The sequence below is a fragment of the Melospiza georgiana genome, chromosome 7 (genome assembly GCF_028018845.1).
Source record: "Melospiza georgiana isolate bMelGeo1 chromosome 7, bMelGeo1.pri, whole genome shotgun sequence".
In the NCBI taxonomy this organism is placed as follows: Eukaryota; Metazoa; Chordata; class Aves; order Passeriformes; family Passerellidae; genus Melospiza; species Melospiza georgiana.
In genome coordinates this window covers 14,846,629-14,864,188 of record NC_080436.1, presented here as the reverse complement: position 1 = coordinate 14,864,188, position 17,560 = coordinate 14,846,629, and the positions used below count along the sequence as shown (strand labels likewise).

General features: G+C 38.9%; 1 protein-coding gene across 2 annotated transcripts in view; it reads right to left on the bottom strand.

Annotated features, from left to right (window-relative positions):
* Window positions 1-9,977: 9,977 nt before the first annotated feature.
* The window catches only part of FAM117B (family with sequence similarity 117 member B), a 28,494-nt gene continuing 20,911 nt past the window's right edge, over window positions 9,978-17,560 (bottom strand). For both annotated transcript variants that reach the window (XM_058028257.1, XM_058028256.1), the window contains one exon: window positions 9,978-15,870. In XM_058028257.1, coding sequence (XP_057884240.1) covers window positions 15,552-15,870 — 319 coding nt within the window. In that variant the 3' untranslated portion in view covers window positions 9,978-15,551. The remainder of the gene's footprint in view (window positions 15,871-17,560) is intronic.

Below are 17,560 nucleotides of genomic sequence, written 5' to 3'. Positions count from 1 at the left end.
TACCAAATCTGAGTTTGAGAAGCTGCAGGGGCACAGGCTGGAAGGTGAACCTGCTTTAAGGCAGTCACTGTACCTGTTGTCACATTTCCTGTCAGTCTATCAGGTATCTGCTCTATCCAGACCCCTCCTGCTCACCTGCCCTTGCCAGTTCCCCATGATGTGAGTGTGCATCTTCCCATGCTAAGTATGGTCTGACACCTTTGTCTGCCTGCCTGCAGGAACGACCTCTCCTGAGCTGCAGTCCTGTACAGTTCACTCATCTTTTACAATGAAAAACTTCAGAATTTAATTTCTTTTTTCAACTAAAGAAATAAAATAGGAAGAATTCTGCAGAGCCTTCTGGGAAGCAACACAGAGAAAGGCTAAGCCCTAATTCCTTGTCTTCTTCCAAGCAAATAGTTTCTGTGCTCATTCACCCCTGAATATTCCAATTATCCTTCTAATCCAAAAACTACCTGCACAAGCACCTGGACATGAGAGTTACATTCTCAGTAGTGAGTTTTTCAATTTTAGAATATTTGAAGCTTTATGAAGAAGTGGCTATAAGATTGGATTGTATTTTTCAAGCTTAGGATGAGGCTTTTTAAAAAAGTTAATCAAATAGGAAGCCAAGTGTTTGAGATGTACATATTGTAGAACCAGACATTTAAACAAAATGCAAACAGCAGCCAGCTTGAAATTAGTTCAATGAATTCTTCACCTGTAATTCTGTAAACTGATTGAGCTCATGTCCAAAGGCCTTGAACAGCCTGTGGCTTCTCATTTGTATCATTCTGTAGTAAGCAGGCAAATTTCTTTTATACTAAGAGAGGCTTTCTTATAGATAGGAAGTTTCAGAAAAGGAGATTGATGAATTCAGCACACTCAAGGTCATTCCCCATGGTCATTTGCCAATGTATACAGAAAAGTAGAACATTTATTCTCCTTCACCCTCACTTTTTCCTCTTTTAAATCTTGCTGGCCTTATTGTTTATTAAAATTCCAGCTATAAAAATATTTTTATGGAATTAAGAAATCAGATGAAATTAGTACATGGCTGTAGAGCATTGTAACTTAGAAAATGGAATCTTCTTAAGTGCAACCAAAATTTTGGCATACCATCATCTTCCTGAGGAAATACCAACAGTCCCAGTGTTATGAAGTACAACCAGAATTTCTGTAACAGTTTCTAAACACATTATTGAAACTATTTTTACAAGCAGAAACTTGAGAGAACATCATCATTACACATTGTGCACTGGAAGAATCAATAAATTGGAGAGATGGAACAAGAGGTCATTGTGTTCTCTCTTTCCCAAGAAAGATTTTTTCCTAGCCATTAGAGTAGTCTCCCTTAAGCAACTCCAGTGAAGAATGTGGAGAGGAGAAAGATGACATTTCCAGAAATATCAGTAAGCAACAAGCACAAAAAATAAAATACACTCTAGAAGAATCATAAACATTCTGTACATGTTTCATTAGAAAGGAAATAGCTGCTTCCCAGAATTCTCAAAAAAAGCCCTCAACTAAAAAAAGACTAATTTCTAATCTTCTACTTGCAGCCTTTCATGTTATTTCTTTTTCATGTTCTGAACACACATTTTACAGTGTTACCCAGCTAGCTGAACTACCAGGAAGAGGAAAGTTAACCCTTAGATTATTAAACCATTGAAACACCTAAAATAGTTTGCCTGCAGATTGCATGGTAGAGTTTAAAGGTCCAGGACCATGGTAATGAGGTCACAAATGATTGCTCTTTATCCTGGGCCACTCACCCACAGTGCCAAGCAGTCCCTCTGTACACAGGGCTCACATCTGCAGCCCTTAGAACTCCTTGTTTGTTCTCTCTAAGTGCAACCCCAGCTCTCAGTCTGTCCTTGAAGCATATCAGAGCTGACCACCCCACACTTGGTGATGCAGCACTGGGGTAGAGTTGGCACACACAAAAAATTGGCTCAATTTTCACCTGATCCCCCTTTGGGAGGAAGGCAAAGCAAACAGTTTTGTTTTGATTCAGATTTCAATAGCAGCTGTCGGAAAGCCGCTCAGCGCTTTGGAATGTCAGAAGCAGTCCCTTTGGAGCTGGATTAGAGGGAGATGGAGACAGCCAAGAGCACTGAGAAGATAGCTGAGTAACCATGGAGTAAAACTTACTGCATATTCACAGACAGAAAGAACCCATTCTCTGTCACATGCAGCTCACCCTCAAATCTTGCAAGCAAGGCCCAAACTAAACCTATTCCTTAGGCTTGTCTAATCCATTTTCATTAAATAACTGTGTAACATGTACTGGGACAAGAACTCTAAAAATAAATCTGCCAGTCTTATTGGAGGGGAAGCTGCAATGCCTGCAAGCCAACAAAAATAACAATTTTTCATTCTACTCACAGTTCAGGAAAAATATTCATGTTTGCCAGATTAAAAAAAAAGACAAAACTGATGGGAACGGAAAATATTTTCATGCTGAAAGAGGATATTACAAACAATTGAGACTCAAAGTCAAATGTCTCTTTATCCTTTTTAAAGGAACTTTCTGAAATACAACACCCAATTTTTGCAAGAATGATGTAATCTTTAAACAATACTACTCCAAACACTTTGTCATCTAACTTTCATATAATTATTTAACAAATTATGATGGAGCTGACCCACCCATGCCTACATATCTGAGAATTTCTTCTGGCCTCCTGGCTTTAATTTTCAGTCCTTCTGGCAGTATTGAAAAAACTGAAAAAGAGCTGAAAATTTCAGGCCTACTTTTATTTTAGAAGTTATTCCAGAAGTTCAATGAAGAAACAACATGCAGATAAGCAAGACTGATGATTCTCAGATCTGAGCCTAGAAAATGGTTTAAAAAAAAACCCAAGAAAAGTGCCTATAAACACCTTTACTCAAAACTATTTTTTGACATTTCCTCAGAAGAGAGGGTAGGTGGAACAGCTTTTCCATGGGATCAGCCTATATATATGTATACCCTAGGGCTGATCTAGACAGCCCCTGGAAGTACCAGCAGAAGCATCAGTGGTTTGGGGTCACTTGGCCTGTTCAGCTGGACAAGAGGAGGCTGAGGAGAGACCTCACTGCAGTCACAGCTTCCTGTGAGGGGAAGAGGAGGGGCAGGCACTGATCTCTGCTCCATAGTGACCAGTGACAGGACCAGAGGGAATGGCCTGAAGCTGGGTAAGGGGAGGTTTTAGATTGGATATTAGAAAAAGATTCTTCACCCAGAAGGTGGTTGGGCACTGGAAGGGGCTCCCCAGGCAAGTGGTCCCAGCACCAAGCCTGCCAGAGCTCAGGAAGCATTTGGACCATGCTCTCAGGCACAGGGTGTGACTCCTGGGGATGGCGCTGTGCAGGGCCAGGAGTAGGACTCAGTGTCCCCTGTGGTCCCTTCCAACTCAGCTTATTCTGTGATTCTATCTCAACCATCATTCCCCTCCTCTAGCTGACATGGTTTGAAAAACCCAGCCACTCTGTACTGAAACATGATAACAGCAACATGAATATTTTCCACACAAAGCTCTGCAAGAGGAAAAGGAGAAAGGAGTGTTTCAGCCTGAAAGACCAGGAGTCACCCAGCCTAAGACAGCAGTACACATTTTCAAATGCTTCCCAGTCAGAGGCACATGCATGATAATCTGAAAAAGAGAGGAACAGTTGGCTCATTAATACATTAGCCACATGCAGGGTTAGGATGAATCAATTCAGCTACAGCTTCAGAAGTCCCAACACCTCTACAGAGAGGAAAAGCTTTGCTCTGCCCTCTTATAGTGGCCAACAAACTTCTATGCCACCTGCAGAATCAGTTACTCCAAAGCATGAAAAAATTTCTGCAGACCCTGGACTTTCAAATGAGAACATGCACTCATTTAAGAAATGCCAGTTGAAATCTACAGCAACCAAATGAAAACTTCACTACTTATAGAAATTAAGTTTTCATCTTGAAAGTAGGTTATGATAGTTATCTGGATAAGTTTACACATAAAGACATTACATCCCACTGTCCTACTTTACACATGGCTAAGTTTTGCAAGAGAGAAGACAACTAGAAAACTGAAGGAAGTAAAATTCTGTTATGTTTTGGCAACTAGAAAATTGAAAGAAAACAATTAGTCAATTCTCAATATATCACATCAATATTCTGGGAATCTGGATCCCTTACTAAGTCCTGATTCTTTCAGCATTCATCAGCCAGAAAAAATACATTAAGCATTGGATTTAGAATTTCGTAGTTTGAATGTAGACTCTTCAAATCTAAATTTTAAAATACTCAGCTAAGTTGCTTTTGCCAGACAAAGAAAATAAGAATCAGAAATAGACTTGAACTGAGCAGATTAAAATGAATTCTTGTAGACTTTCCAGTAAATCCACAAAAAATTCTTTCATTTTTAGAATATAGGTGCAATTGTCTTGTATGCAATAAATACAGTTCTAGTGTTCCTCAAATCTGTATCAGTAATTCAGCCCCCCCAAAAAGGTAAGAACCACCATCTCTAATTCTTACAATAATCAGGTCTTGTGAAGCATGTTTTATAATGTAAAGCATGTAGTGTTCAGCACTACAATAAATTCAGAAAGGAGTAACAGCTGATGCAGTTAATAATATCTACTGGAGCATTATTTCCTTAAGCTGCTCAAAATTCAAGCAACTAGAATAAGTACTAATTTATAATAACTGAGTCACCATAGGGTAGCCTGTGCCTTGTACTGAATCCAATACCTCATATTTTACAGCATCTTAATCCTGTAGTTGACATCCAATCCACTACTTCCCAAAAAGTTTTTAGCAAAAGTGATAACATCTGAATTTGCAATAGGAAAATGAAACAACATATGACCTCTTGTCCTATGGATCTTTTAGGTTCCCACAAACTCATTTTTCTCTCTTTGAGAGGTCAGCCACATTTGGCACTTCCCAGTGCAAGCACTACAATACAATGTTGGCCAGCAGTACTACACTCCTGGTGCAGGGAGAGAATTTGTTCTTTACTTTGCATGCTCTAAGCCCACTACTGCCAGAAAATGTTCCAGTAAGAGAAGGGGAAAAAATAGTAACAAACACTCTTATCAAACAGCATCTGACACTGGCTGCACCCAGTCTCAGTAATGGAACAGGCTTGAAGGAAGGAGAAAACGTTCAAGCAGATTGTGTTCTATTGGATTATGAAATACTTTTTGGAAGAAACACCAAGTTTGTACTTGATTAGGATCTCAATTCTAGGTGGTCTGAAACATGGTTTGAGTTGCATTCAGTGTGTGAAGTACTCATCTACCACTTCATTGCATGGACCAATTAATTCAAGTTAGGCCAGCGCTTTTAGTTTGTTGAGACAAGAACATACTTCAGTTACTTTTTTTTTTGTCTACAGATCTATCCTGAGGTCAATTAAAATATTTTATTATTTAAAATGTCTTATTGTATTTAACAACAAACATTATCTTATCTTTTCTTCTAGCTGTCTAGAATAGTATCATAACTGAATTAACATAGTTCAGTAATTTTTGCAGATCTGGATCTCCTTTCAAATCCAGATGCCACTGGATATTCAGTGAACTGCTTAATGTTTAAATAGTTATCCTGTGGGCAGATATTGATAGTATTTTATTACAGTGGTCTTTAAAACAGACTCATTTCATTTCACTGCTACAAAAGGGTTTAACATCCTGCTACAGACACGTACCCTCATCTGGTGTGATGGTGAACACTTAAGTTCCAAGAACAACAGCATTAAAAGGATCCTACTATGAGTTTTAAGAGAAAAATCTGTCTCTAACACCTTGGGTTTGTGACATTTTGGAGCTGTTTGAAAGCCTATTAAGCTGGTATGGTTCAATGCACGTAAGATTTGATTTGTGATGCATCAAAGAGGATAAAAAGGGGGGGAACTAGATCTAGCTAATTATTTTTTATCCCATGGCCATCTAAAAATAAAATCCCTGAGGTTATGAGGCAAATAGTAGTTCCAGGAAAATACTCCAGGGCATACCAAGGATTCTTTTTAATTGTTCTATCTTAAAGGAAATTGCATGCTTACGACTCACACCTGAGACAGCAAAACTGTATTTGGGACATAAAAGTGGGTGTGACAATGGTAAAATTTCCCAACCCTGAGAAAGCCATGAACCTTGGTTTTTCATAGAATCATGTAACAGCTTTGGTTGGAAGGGATCTTAAAGATCATCTTGTTCCAACCCCCCCGCAGTGGGCAGGGACACTTTCCATGAGACAAGGCTGCTCAAAGCCCCATCCAATCTGACTTCCAGGCATGGGGCATTGTGGATGCTCCTCTGGGCACTCTAAAAGCTTTGGAATTGTTCTGCTGTCTGCAGTTTCACAGGACCTTCCTTGGCAACAAAGGTGAGACTGAGCACAGATTCTGCATTGTTTCTCCTGCAGTTAGAATAGAGATGCAGTATGCCAAAAACGAGGCACGGTTGAAATCTTGATATTGCCAAAGAAACACATGAAACACCCATGCAGACTAGGCCAGGATGCAGCCCTTTCATGAATTTGCCCATGAAATGTCTCTGCCTTAACTTACAATTAACTTCTTGCAGCACCAAAACCAGCATCAACTCTCTATGGGTTCCAGTAAGGCCAGGACCATGGATAATCACACTGCAAGACAGAGTTTGAAGATTTTTTTTTTCAGTTTATGCTGCTCTTGCCTTCCTGATCCTGTCATTTCTGACTGCACAGCAGTGGGTTTTAAAAGCTGTTTTGACTGGGGTTGTGGCTCTAAAAAGAGATATATGGAGCCACTGGAAGTGCTATGGAAGAAAATAACATCTATGTAGGCAATACAGCTTTAAACAAGCAATGTAACTGAACACACATTTGTGAAATGATGCTCCTTAAGTGGCTGCCTGTGATGCTGCCCAGAGATCCCAGTGCAAGATCAGAATCAACCTCTGACTCCTGAGCTCCGGGACCTGCTGCTTCCCCTGGGTTTGCCTTCCTATGTGGATGGATTTGGTGATTTGGGATGGCAGCTGTCACACACCTGCAGGAGAATGCTGCCATCCATCCTACTCTTGGAGCAAAACCAGCTCCCTGCAGTCCTACTGCAAGAAATTTTTGGAACTTGGCAAACATCTCCCTGAAACCTGAAGATAACTTTATGGACTAAAGACATTGCTTAGAACTTGAATCAAAAAATCATTACAAAAAGGTCATTTTTTGTGAGAGGAAAGGAAATTTTTCCATTGAAACTGCAGAAACATGCTACAGAACAACCTCTTAATGAGGAATTAAGTATCTACAATTCACAAACGGTATAAAATGTCTAAAAAAAACCCCCAGAACAACCCTAGACCAAATTGCTCTACTTAAACAGGAAATAGAAAACAAAAACTTCATCTCAAGAGAGAAGTAACTCATAATTATCTGACTGCTCAGCCTAGTTTGTGGTGTCCCAGCTGATGTTAACTGTATTCATTACAGCAAATACAATTTTGCAAAACTGCAAACCATAAACCAAATTCTGCTGTAGCCCTTCATCTATTCTACACAGCACCTGACTACATCTTGCAGCTGAGCAGCACTTTTATGAATCCTGTATATAGAAAAATATTTTTCAGAAATTACTAAAATCTTGCAAAAGCCACACAAAAGATTTGGGCTAGGCTAGTCCAGGATGTACCTTCTTAGTTAATTTGTCCAGTACAAGATGTTGTAGGTCAAGTTCTAACTTGTAATTAACTTCAGAGATTTGGAAAGATGAAGGGCAAAGAGAACACTCTCTTACCTGCTGCCTGCCTGACACACAGAGCCAGATTAATTCTGGCAGTTTCACTGTTCAGTTACTTGAAGTGGACCCCCACACTGGGAGAAAACAGAGAAACCTCCCTAACAGCCATTTCCACCAACAGTGAAATTAATGTTTACAGTGGTCAGCTACACATCTGTAGTTGGAAAAGGCATCCACAACAAACTGTGCAAACAGTTTCCTAATCAACAGCTTAATCACAGCAGTTACATCCCCATGCTCATAAGTGTAGGAATTAATGAACAGTGTTCTACTTTGCTTGCAGTAATGAGATTTTAATTTACTACTGAATCTTTTCTTTACTACAAGCAATGTCACCACAGTGTGAAATTGCTATTGACCACAGACATGCTCCTACGTCAACACAAGCATCAGTGACAGGGCCACGGCCCAGGTTACGTGAAACAAGAGTTCTGTAAACAGACAGTGCAGGAGGAGATGAATCAGGCTTGTTTGGCAGGAGTAAGACTTGGAAAAAAGCACGTGCAGTGGTGATGAATCCAGCCAATTTCAAGTGTGGGAGACCTTCACTTAATTTATCTCCTCCATCCTATTCTAACTCACGTCTGCACTACAGAGCACTTAACCAGGACATGTCTGGCAATGAACAGTGCTTCTGTAAATGCTGTGTACAGATGGAATAGTGTTAGACAGCAGCATTCCTAAAGTTTGGAAGTCTGGGTGGGATGACTACCGTACATTTCCAAATGCTGAGTGAAGAGCCAGGAAAAGGACAGCAAGCGAATATGATAAAACACAAGAAGCTTTGGCTTACAACTTCTATAGTAATTTGCTATGCAGTCAGATATAAACTCAAGAAGAAACTGAGATACCTGAGAAATCTTCCTAGCAGTCTCCTGCCTGATTATCTTACAATGTGAAGAAAAAAAAAAAGGAGCAGCTATTTAACTGAGGAACATAAGTTCTTATAATGCAAACAGTGAATCAAGAACTGGAAGATGGTCATTGCTCACCAAAGAGATGCTCTTTCCATTCTCTTTGTCTTCACAGATGATCTTCATCAGCATCCTAATGTCTGACAGTTTTCCTATATGTAATGCAAGGTGTGAAGGTATTTTGAACACCAGACATATTTACAGTAAAATCATTCTTACATGCACAAAACCAGAAATACTAGATTTGTAATCAGTGGTGAAGAAATAGTTTGATGGAGAATGAGGTCATAGACTATTTAATAAAGAATCAGATCCTGTTCATCTGGAGACAGGCAAACATCCACAGACAACTGAACAGATGAAAAAGACTAAAATCTGAGAAAGTACCAAATGCTCCAGACTTCATTGACTGTGAATTACTCTTTTAATTTCAGCCAAGCAGTTTTCCTACTTGGATGCAAATTGACCCATGGTCTCTGGTTGTGAAATGCACAATATTGGGAACTTGATGTTGATGTCATATTTATTGTCCCAAACTTTTTCACCACTGGAAAATCACAAGCTAGCTCTGCCTGGAGGGACACACACTTGTAATCCTTCAATTCTTCAAGATTCCAAGAAATCTGCCTCTCCATTCTGAAATGAAATATAGCTGACAATGATTTTCCAGAAGGGGAATTGCTCCAAGCCTTTTACGCAAATTAGACCAAAGTTTAATATAAGACCTAGCAAAAAACCTCAAACCAAATAATTTATCTAGTTTACCACCTCTAGTTTAAAGAAACTTTGGCTCCAAATTCTGCTCATGAAGAAAGATGCTTGTTTTGAGTAAACAGACAGGTGTAGGACATGAGACTATTTCAACAATCAGCCTAAGTGCCTCCTCAGGTAGGCTTCAGCAATTGCATTCTACTGAACAGCAGAAGGAACCTACCAGCAGGAATCCACGGCTTTTCCTCAGTCCTGTTCTCGTACCTTCACTCCAAGGAGAACACATGCTGAATCCTTCTGTTTCCAAAATCCAGGACTTCAGGCACCTTCCCCTAATGGTGGAATTGTAGTGTCCTCAGGAACTGACCAAACTTACTGAAGATGAAGACAGGGAAAGGCAGAATTTTCAGAACTGTTCTCCAGGATGCACTGCAGGAACGAGGGTATGAATTAAACAAGTATTTCCCTTCTGATTATTTTTTTCCAAAAGGGTTTAAAAAGTGCTTATTTTATTTGTAGTAAATGCCCACTACCCTCAGGGCAAACGCTCAGGCAAATCTCCAGACTGTGCAAACACAAAAACTCCTTGCTACTAAAAATAAATCCAAGATTAGCCCATAACTTCAAGTGACAACTTTTTATTTTAGGCAAAAACAAAAAAAAAGGCCAAAAACATTCCGCTATTGCAGTTTGTAAAATTTTCACTGTTTTCAGTAGAAACAGTTCACAAGTCAGAACGCAATATTCAAATAACATTGTGCAAAATTGTACTGGCATAACTACACATAGCAAAAAGACTAGTGTAAATCAAGAATTCCATTGAAATTAGTTGAGCTGCTCCAGTTTTACAACAGTGTACATCACCTCAGAATAGGCCCTTTTTTACAGAACATCCCTGGAATTCCTCTTGCTTACAAAAATTGCTTTACATGCAACAAGTAACCTATCAGTACAACATAAGCAAGAACATCTCCACAAGTTATCACAGTGTAACAGAGGAAAACATGTCAGCCAATTTCATACAAAGGCAAATCTAATGGCAGTTTTGAACATCCCTTGACTGCTACCCTCAAAAATTGCACATTTTAATAGAAGAAATAACTTAGAATGAAGCCAAGCTATGTTCTTAACTATCAGTACATTGACAATTAGGATGTATTATGGGGTTTGTTTTCTTTTTTTAGCTTAGTAGATTTTTCCAAAGAGAGTTGCTCCAAAAGTTTGTGTAATAAATGTTAATTTGCAGTGTTATCAGGCCAAGTCCTCTTCTGCTATTCAGATAGATCTGTCAACACTACAGAAGTCTCTGTAGTCAAATACAAATCCCAATGAAAAACTATTAAACAAAGACCATACCTTAAGCATTTACTGACAACATGCAATGAAACCAAGCAAGCAGTACCAGGACTCCATTTCCATTTGGAGCATTCAGAAAGAGACTGCTGCAGTTCAGCTGGGGTACAGGACTGGAGTTTCACAGAACACTGGTGAGTAGTTAACATTCTCCCCCAGTTGATGTGCAAAGTAACAGTTTCCAAATAATGCCTCCAAGTCATTCTTTGCATAAACAGAACACTAAGAGTGGAACTGATTTTCAGAGATGCTGAATGCTCACAAACTCGTATCAAGAAAATACACAGGTACATCTGGCAGCGATTGGTAACTTTGTTTTCCTGTTTACCCATAATCAGAAAAACAATTCTAAAAAGAACTCTTTGATCACAGTAAAACCAATTGTTCCCCAGTGCTTTTCACCTCCCTAGGTTATGAAGGACTTACCTTCTATTGCCTTTCCTAACAACAAACATTTTTGGTTTAACATATATCAACCTGGCTCGGGTCTAAATCATCTGATGAAGGGCACACACCAGAACTATGGAATTATATGGAGAAAGCACAAGTCCTGATGTTCTCAAGTGTTTGGGTGCCTTTATTTCCTTTTTGTAGGTTATATTAATCTCATGAGGACAAGTAAGAACACCACATAAGCTTTGCTCTGGAGATGCATGTAAAGTGTGCATCAGTTCTGGAAGAGATCAGCTCTGCAAGTCTGTACATGGGAAAAAAAAATAATAAAAGGTTCTCAAAAATACCAGCTCTGTCTCCAAGCCCACAAATTAAAGCGGCAGACCTGTTTGCATGCACACAGTAAGTCAAACAGAAATCAAGACACCCATGAAGTCACCCTGCAGGAATGATCTCTAACTGCAAGTCTCTGGTCACTTCCTATGCTTCCTCCTTTGCCCTCTCAGCTTGATGGAGAAGGTGTCAAGTACTCAGCAAGGAAACATTCAGCAAAGAAATATGGACATCACTGGCACTGAGTTTCTGTGAAGACATCAGTCAGCATTTTAGAGATGTCAGGGAGAGAGAACAGATAATACTTCAGCAGGGACTTAGTGTGCTACCAGTGAATTCTCTTAATAAGCAACAAGAAGTTTGGCCTGAGGCAGAGGAAAGGTTAATTGATATGACTTTGTTTCCTTCTTCCCAAAAAACTCAGTCTCAGTGTTTTTCAACATTCTCAGACTCTGAATTCCAGGAAATTGTATTTTAGAACAAATCAAAAAATAGCCCTGAGACTAAACATACTTTATAAGAGCTGCTATTGCTTTACGTAAATCAAACACAGCAATCATTTACCGCCACAGTAAGTAATATTTAATTTTCACTCCCTTTTTTGCTCACTTGGGATACATACCTGAAACCAAGAATTTCTTTCCAAGATATATATACTTAAGCACTGTCTGTTACTTTACCAAGTACTTAAATGCTACAGGATTATGGCACCAAGCAAGGAAAGAATAGCTGATGCAGGTCAAACTTTACCAAAGGAGCCCTCTTCTCCTGTGCCTTGAGTTTTTGAAAAAACAATTCTAATAATCACAACTGCCACCACAGACTTTGTTACAATGCACTCCTTCCTTATGATTTAAGTAGAATTTACAACTGGAGTAACAGCATTTAGTACATCTCAAAATCAACTGCCAGTGTTATTGAACACAATCACCAGCTTTTAAGTGTGACTAGAAGCGTAGCACACCAAGAAAACAAGAATATCAAATGTATCAAGTTGTGCATAAAAACAGATCTTTACTGTTTCTTAAGCTACAAAGTAGGCAATAGGGGAACTGACTAGGTCTATGCATAGTTAGGATTTTAAGTAAGCCAAAAGAATTTGAATTCTTTCAGTAAAGCTGTGCTTCTGTGATGCACAGGTCAGCTCCCTCCAAAAATGAACATCCCACTCTATACATATAAGAATTTTTTAAAAGCTCCATGCACTCTCAAAGCTATTTGCAAATCGATTTAAATACTTCAGCTAACAGCTATGCTATGGCACAAGACAGCACATAAAAAATTTAAGGCTAATTTTTGTCTGCACACATCAAAGCTGGTCTCAGAACAAGAGCTGTCATATTTTCTTAACTCTGAGTCTATAGTGTGGATTCGTAATAAACTTGAGCTGCCACAGCAATAGTAGAGTTGTCCTGTATATAAAAAAGACTGAATGTTGTCCTGAATGCTGTTCTTTTATAAAAAGCAAAAACTTCACACATTTACATTTGGTTTTTATCAGAGCAGCTCACTAATTTGTACAGTACATTGTCCAATAACATACAAGGTAAACTACCAGAGATACTCAAGTCCTACAACAACAGGTGCAAAAGAAAGTCCTACAGTAAGAAAGCCCACTGCTGCTTGGGAGAGTCACAATGTGATGAAAACAAACATCAGAATGCATTTTGGTGAAGTCAGTTAAGTGTCAAGGCTGTAATAGAGGCTATTTGTTAACTTTAGCCCTTCTTAATGGTTCTTAACCATTCAGTTAAGATCTCCTAATAAAGCACTAGGCAGTTTGGCAACAATGAAGTTCTTTACATGCTACTGTTACAGAAATAGAAAACAGACTTAAAAGCACTTCCTTCACCTGAATATGATCCGGATCAGTCACACCAGGTTTAAACAAACCTATCTAAAGCAGTATATTTTAGACTTCAAATTGCACTGTAAGTGTTTCAGAAGAAACAAATTAATACCCACAAAGCCTAGAAAAGAACTATCAGCTGGCAAAATTACACAAGTTTGGTGCACAAATCTGCTTATTTTTAAAGCTCTGTTCCTCAACAACTCCAGGTGACTGGCAATGTCAGTGTAAATCAAAACTATTACTTCAAAATAATCCTGCCCATTTTCATGGGAAAATAGATAGTAAGCCAAATTATTCTTGTCTGCTAATTTAACAGGTGAAATACTTTTATACCTTCTGGTACAATTTTAATTTACTGGGTTTTTTTTGCATAACATTTAAAAAATACTATAAATAGAGAACTTGCACATTCTAGCATGATTTACACTTACTTGCTGAATGAAGTACACTGCAGCCATAGTTACTAATACAGAACATAAAGGAACAGCAAATATGCATCAAAATTATGATGATTATCTGCACACATATGCAAGGGGTTTTTCCCTAAATCAAACTGTTTGCAAGCAAATCCATCATCTTAAGCACTGAACAAGACTGTTATATCTGCAATATCATCTTTAAATAGTTGCCATTATGAGGAGACCTGAGAATACAACTGATCCATGGAAACTATGTCAATGGAAGTTGTGTATATGCAAGCCAGTGAGACCTGTTTGCGTGTAACAGACCAATATTCAGACCCAGAGACTGTCCACAATGACATTTACTTTGAAATTACTGAATCTAACTCTGTTAAAGAGGTACAAGATCAATTTGTTTTATAAGTGACTATGACACTGGTATTCAGGTCATTGGAGCTTTCTGCATGTCTATAATTGTATTAACTCAAACCCAAGTAATGCACTCCAGGAACACATGAGAAACCTCAGTGAAGTTCCTGAACAGCTTCTGTTTGCAGCTGCCTGCCCCCCCCCGCCCCCCATTTTTGCCTTTCACTGTAATTTCAAAGCAACCATTAACTGCCACATTATCAGGACAAACCAAGTATCAAAAAATCCTGTTTTACATGCCAGCCGAAGCTGCTAGTCAAAAAGAGAGAGCACATCTGCTGCTGTAAACTTCTGCATAACAGATATCATGCCTGACAAACCATCACCTTCAACAGACACACAAACACCACTATGACAAAAGGGAGGAAACCATGCACAGGTATTTCAGTACTATGTGGCCAGGGTCTATAATACAGTGATGAATCACATCAGAGCAAATTTGTATCAAGAGTGATTAATGATTCAGGCTGACTCATAAGGATCTAAGCAAGCCTGTAAGAGCCAAGTATTTTCTGGAAGAAAGCATACTGAGTAAGAGGATATTATGTTTTTTCCCTACATCTGCACAAAAATTCTATGGACAAATAGAACAATAGCAGGGCAAGTGCTTTAAAATGCAATTTTCCAGCCAATAAACCAACACTAGTAGGAATTCTGTGAAGGAAGGAATTTTAAGAATGTGACTTACCAGAAGCACAAATTTTTGATATCAAAAAATTTACACAATACACTAACACTGTTTTTGCATACTCTTCTTTTTAAAAGTTTCGAACATATTAACTTGTTTTGCTTTGTTTAGGTCTGAGGCTGTTCAGCAAGGTCACATAATTTGAGATTGCTGCAATAGTTCAGCAATCCTTTGGTCCCATGAGCTGTAAGCCAAAGTATAAAAAAATCCTTCCCTACCAAAGGAAAAAAAAAAAAAGGGTAGGGGGATCATCACCAGGAAACACCATCTGCTACAAACCAGAAAGGCAAAATTTTGTTACAAAATACACATTTTCATACAAAAGACATCTTGCAAAACCATCTGATTGCCCCTCCCTCTGCAGATTACAATGGTAAATGGGATCAGCTGGCTGATCTTGAGACTTGTTTTAGTGGGGAAAAAAAAGTCAAGAGGACACACACCATCAAAACAACTGGTCCTTTAAATGGGAAAGGATTATGATAGTCTTTGTTTTCACCAGTGTTTAAAAAAAGCAGAAGAGAAACAGAACCAGAGTCTTCCAAAGCAGGAAGTACAACAGCATATCAGCTGCTGCATCCTCCTGAACTTCTTAATGTGCTACAAACTGTCAATTATGCAAACAGTTTTGATTATGGCAGTGCCATAAATTGTTAAAACAATGCATGTGTGTGATCAGAAAGGTCCGGTCAACTGGTTCCATTTTTTTCCCAGTAGTTGCCCAGAAAAAAGTCAAGACAATCTAAATTATTCTTCAGCTTCCTCAATACATCCTGGCTGCTGGAGCAGAGAGCTCTGTGGTATTACTGTACTTGTTCCACGAGAGATCCTGTCTTGATCTGTGCTTGTAGTCAAGGAAGCCATAGAAATGGGCTGTAACAAACCAGGCGTCATGCTGGAGGAGACAGTCAGGCTGTGTGTAGTGCCCTTAAGTGTGAGATCCTGTGTGGGAAGAAGTGGCTTGAGGATGCTGACAAGACAGAAAGCAGAGCCACTTTTCGGAATGAAATTCACTTTGTTCTTGTCAGGGCAATAGAAGGCTGGAATTTCGTGCAATGGCTTTGGCCTAGAAATAAAATACACACAATAGTTTTATGGAACAATCAAATTCTGCCAATGGCAGGGGTGTACTGCTGAACACATCACCAGAAACAAGTTGAGGTTTCAATGTGAAGTATTTCAGCTACTCAATAATGACTTAATGACACTCACAGCACACAGTAAATGACAAGATGGTTTAAACGTGCTGCAACTAACAGCATGTTCTTAGGGCAGGCTGTTTGCAAACCAACTTTATGCTTGATCACAAACCCTATCCATGAATTAGCACATTCATTATATGAGAAAGAATTTTCAATCATGTTCTCCAGAAACTGTCACAACCCAACCAGTTCTGCCCCACATACAGACACTATTTATACAGTAAGCCCTGTGAAAGAAAGCTGGCATAGCAATGATCCTAATACTGCATATCTCAAAGGAGTTCATAATCATCTGGAGTTCCCCTTTTCTATACTTTTGCCTTCTTTGCATGTTCACATGAGTGTGCCCTGACTCTCCGCAGAAGATGACCCCAATCTTACTAAAAAACTCCATGCAGAGAGTAAAATGTAGTTTTCCTGATCAAGCACCTATCTATACTTGGGGAAGGAGGTGTGGAACACAAACGTAGATCCTGACTTGCAGTTTTGCCATCTCAGCATGGAACTCGGCCCAAGACATGCTTTAAGAAAAACAGAGCTGGAATGGAAATCATGGATAGCTTAGGAATGCCTTCTGTGCTCTAACGCTGCAATGTAAATCTACTTACAGTAGCCAAAGTCTACTTTAAGACAGAACTATAGAAATCTGCTTTAAATTCTCTCTTTATTGTTTGAAAATAGCCACCGGAAATTTTTATTCACTTTTTGTTGTTGCCAGCATTGTCCTTCAGCCTATAACCTCTCCTTCCCCTCCTTGTGTTTGTAAAAGAGCCATGTTCTCTTCTGTCTTTGTTTTACTAAGCCAAGCAAGCCAATCTTCCAGTGTGTTTTTGTAGAGATACTTTATTGTGAAAAGAAATCCTGCTTATAAGATAGGGTACATTTCCATACTAGCTGATTCTCCCCAGTGTCCAGAAAATTCAACCCCACTTGTAAATTTCCTTCCCAAATGAAAATCCTGTATAGGATTTTCAAATAGAAATTACATTAAACAGAAGGTTGAGCTTTAAATAGTTACACTCATGTATTCCACATACACATGGAATTCAAGTAACAGATGCGCAAAGATGTTTTTTCATCAGACTGCAGTGTCTGAGGACTGCTATGGCTGTGCAGAAACTTCTGCAGAAGCCTGTTTCACTCTAATATAAGAGGATTGTAACCTATCTATACTCCTTGTATACTCCATGTGACAAGATGGAATTTTTAACTGTAGGTTAAGATTGTAGTATACAAGTGAAATAAGGGTATAAAAACAACTTTGAAATAATAATAAAACATAACCTCCTAGAATATTCCCAAATCACAAAAGCTGGATTTTCCAGAATAATCAAAGCAGCAAATACTCAGGATCAAGTTCACTCTTCTGTCACTAGAAGTTTCACAACTACATTGATTTAGCTGAAAAGGATATGGTCTTCAGAGTCTAGATTACTGGATGTGCCTGTCAAGCTGTGACATACATTAGCTGATGTTACAGCCTGTTAACACCTCTCCCACTATCTGATTATTTGAGTTCTTCTCCCACTATCTGCCAGGTAAGAGACTCCTCTC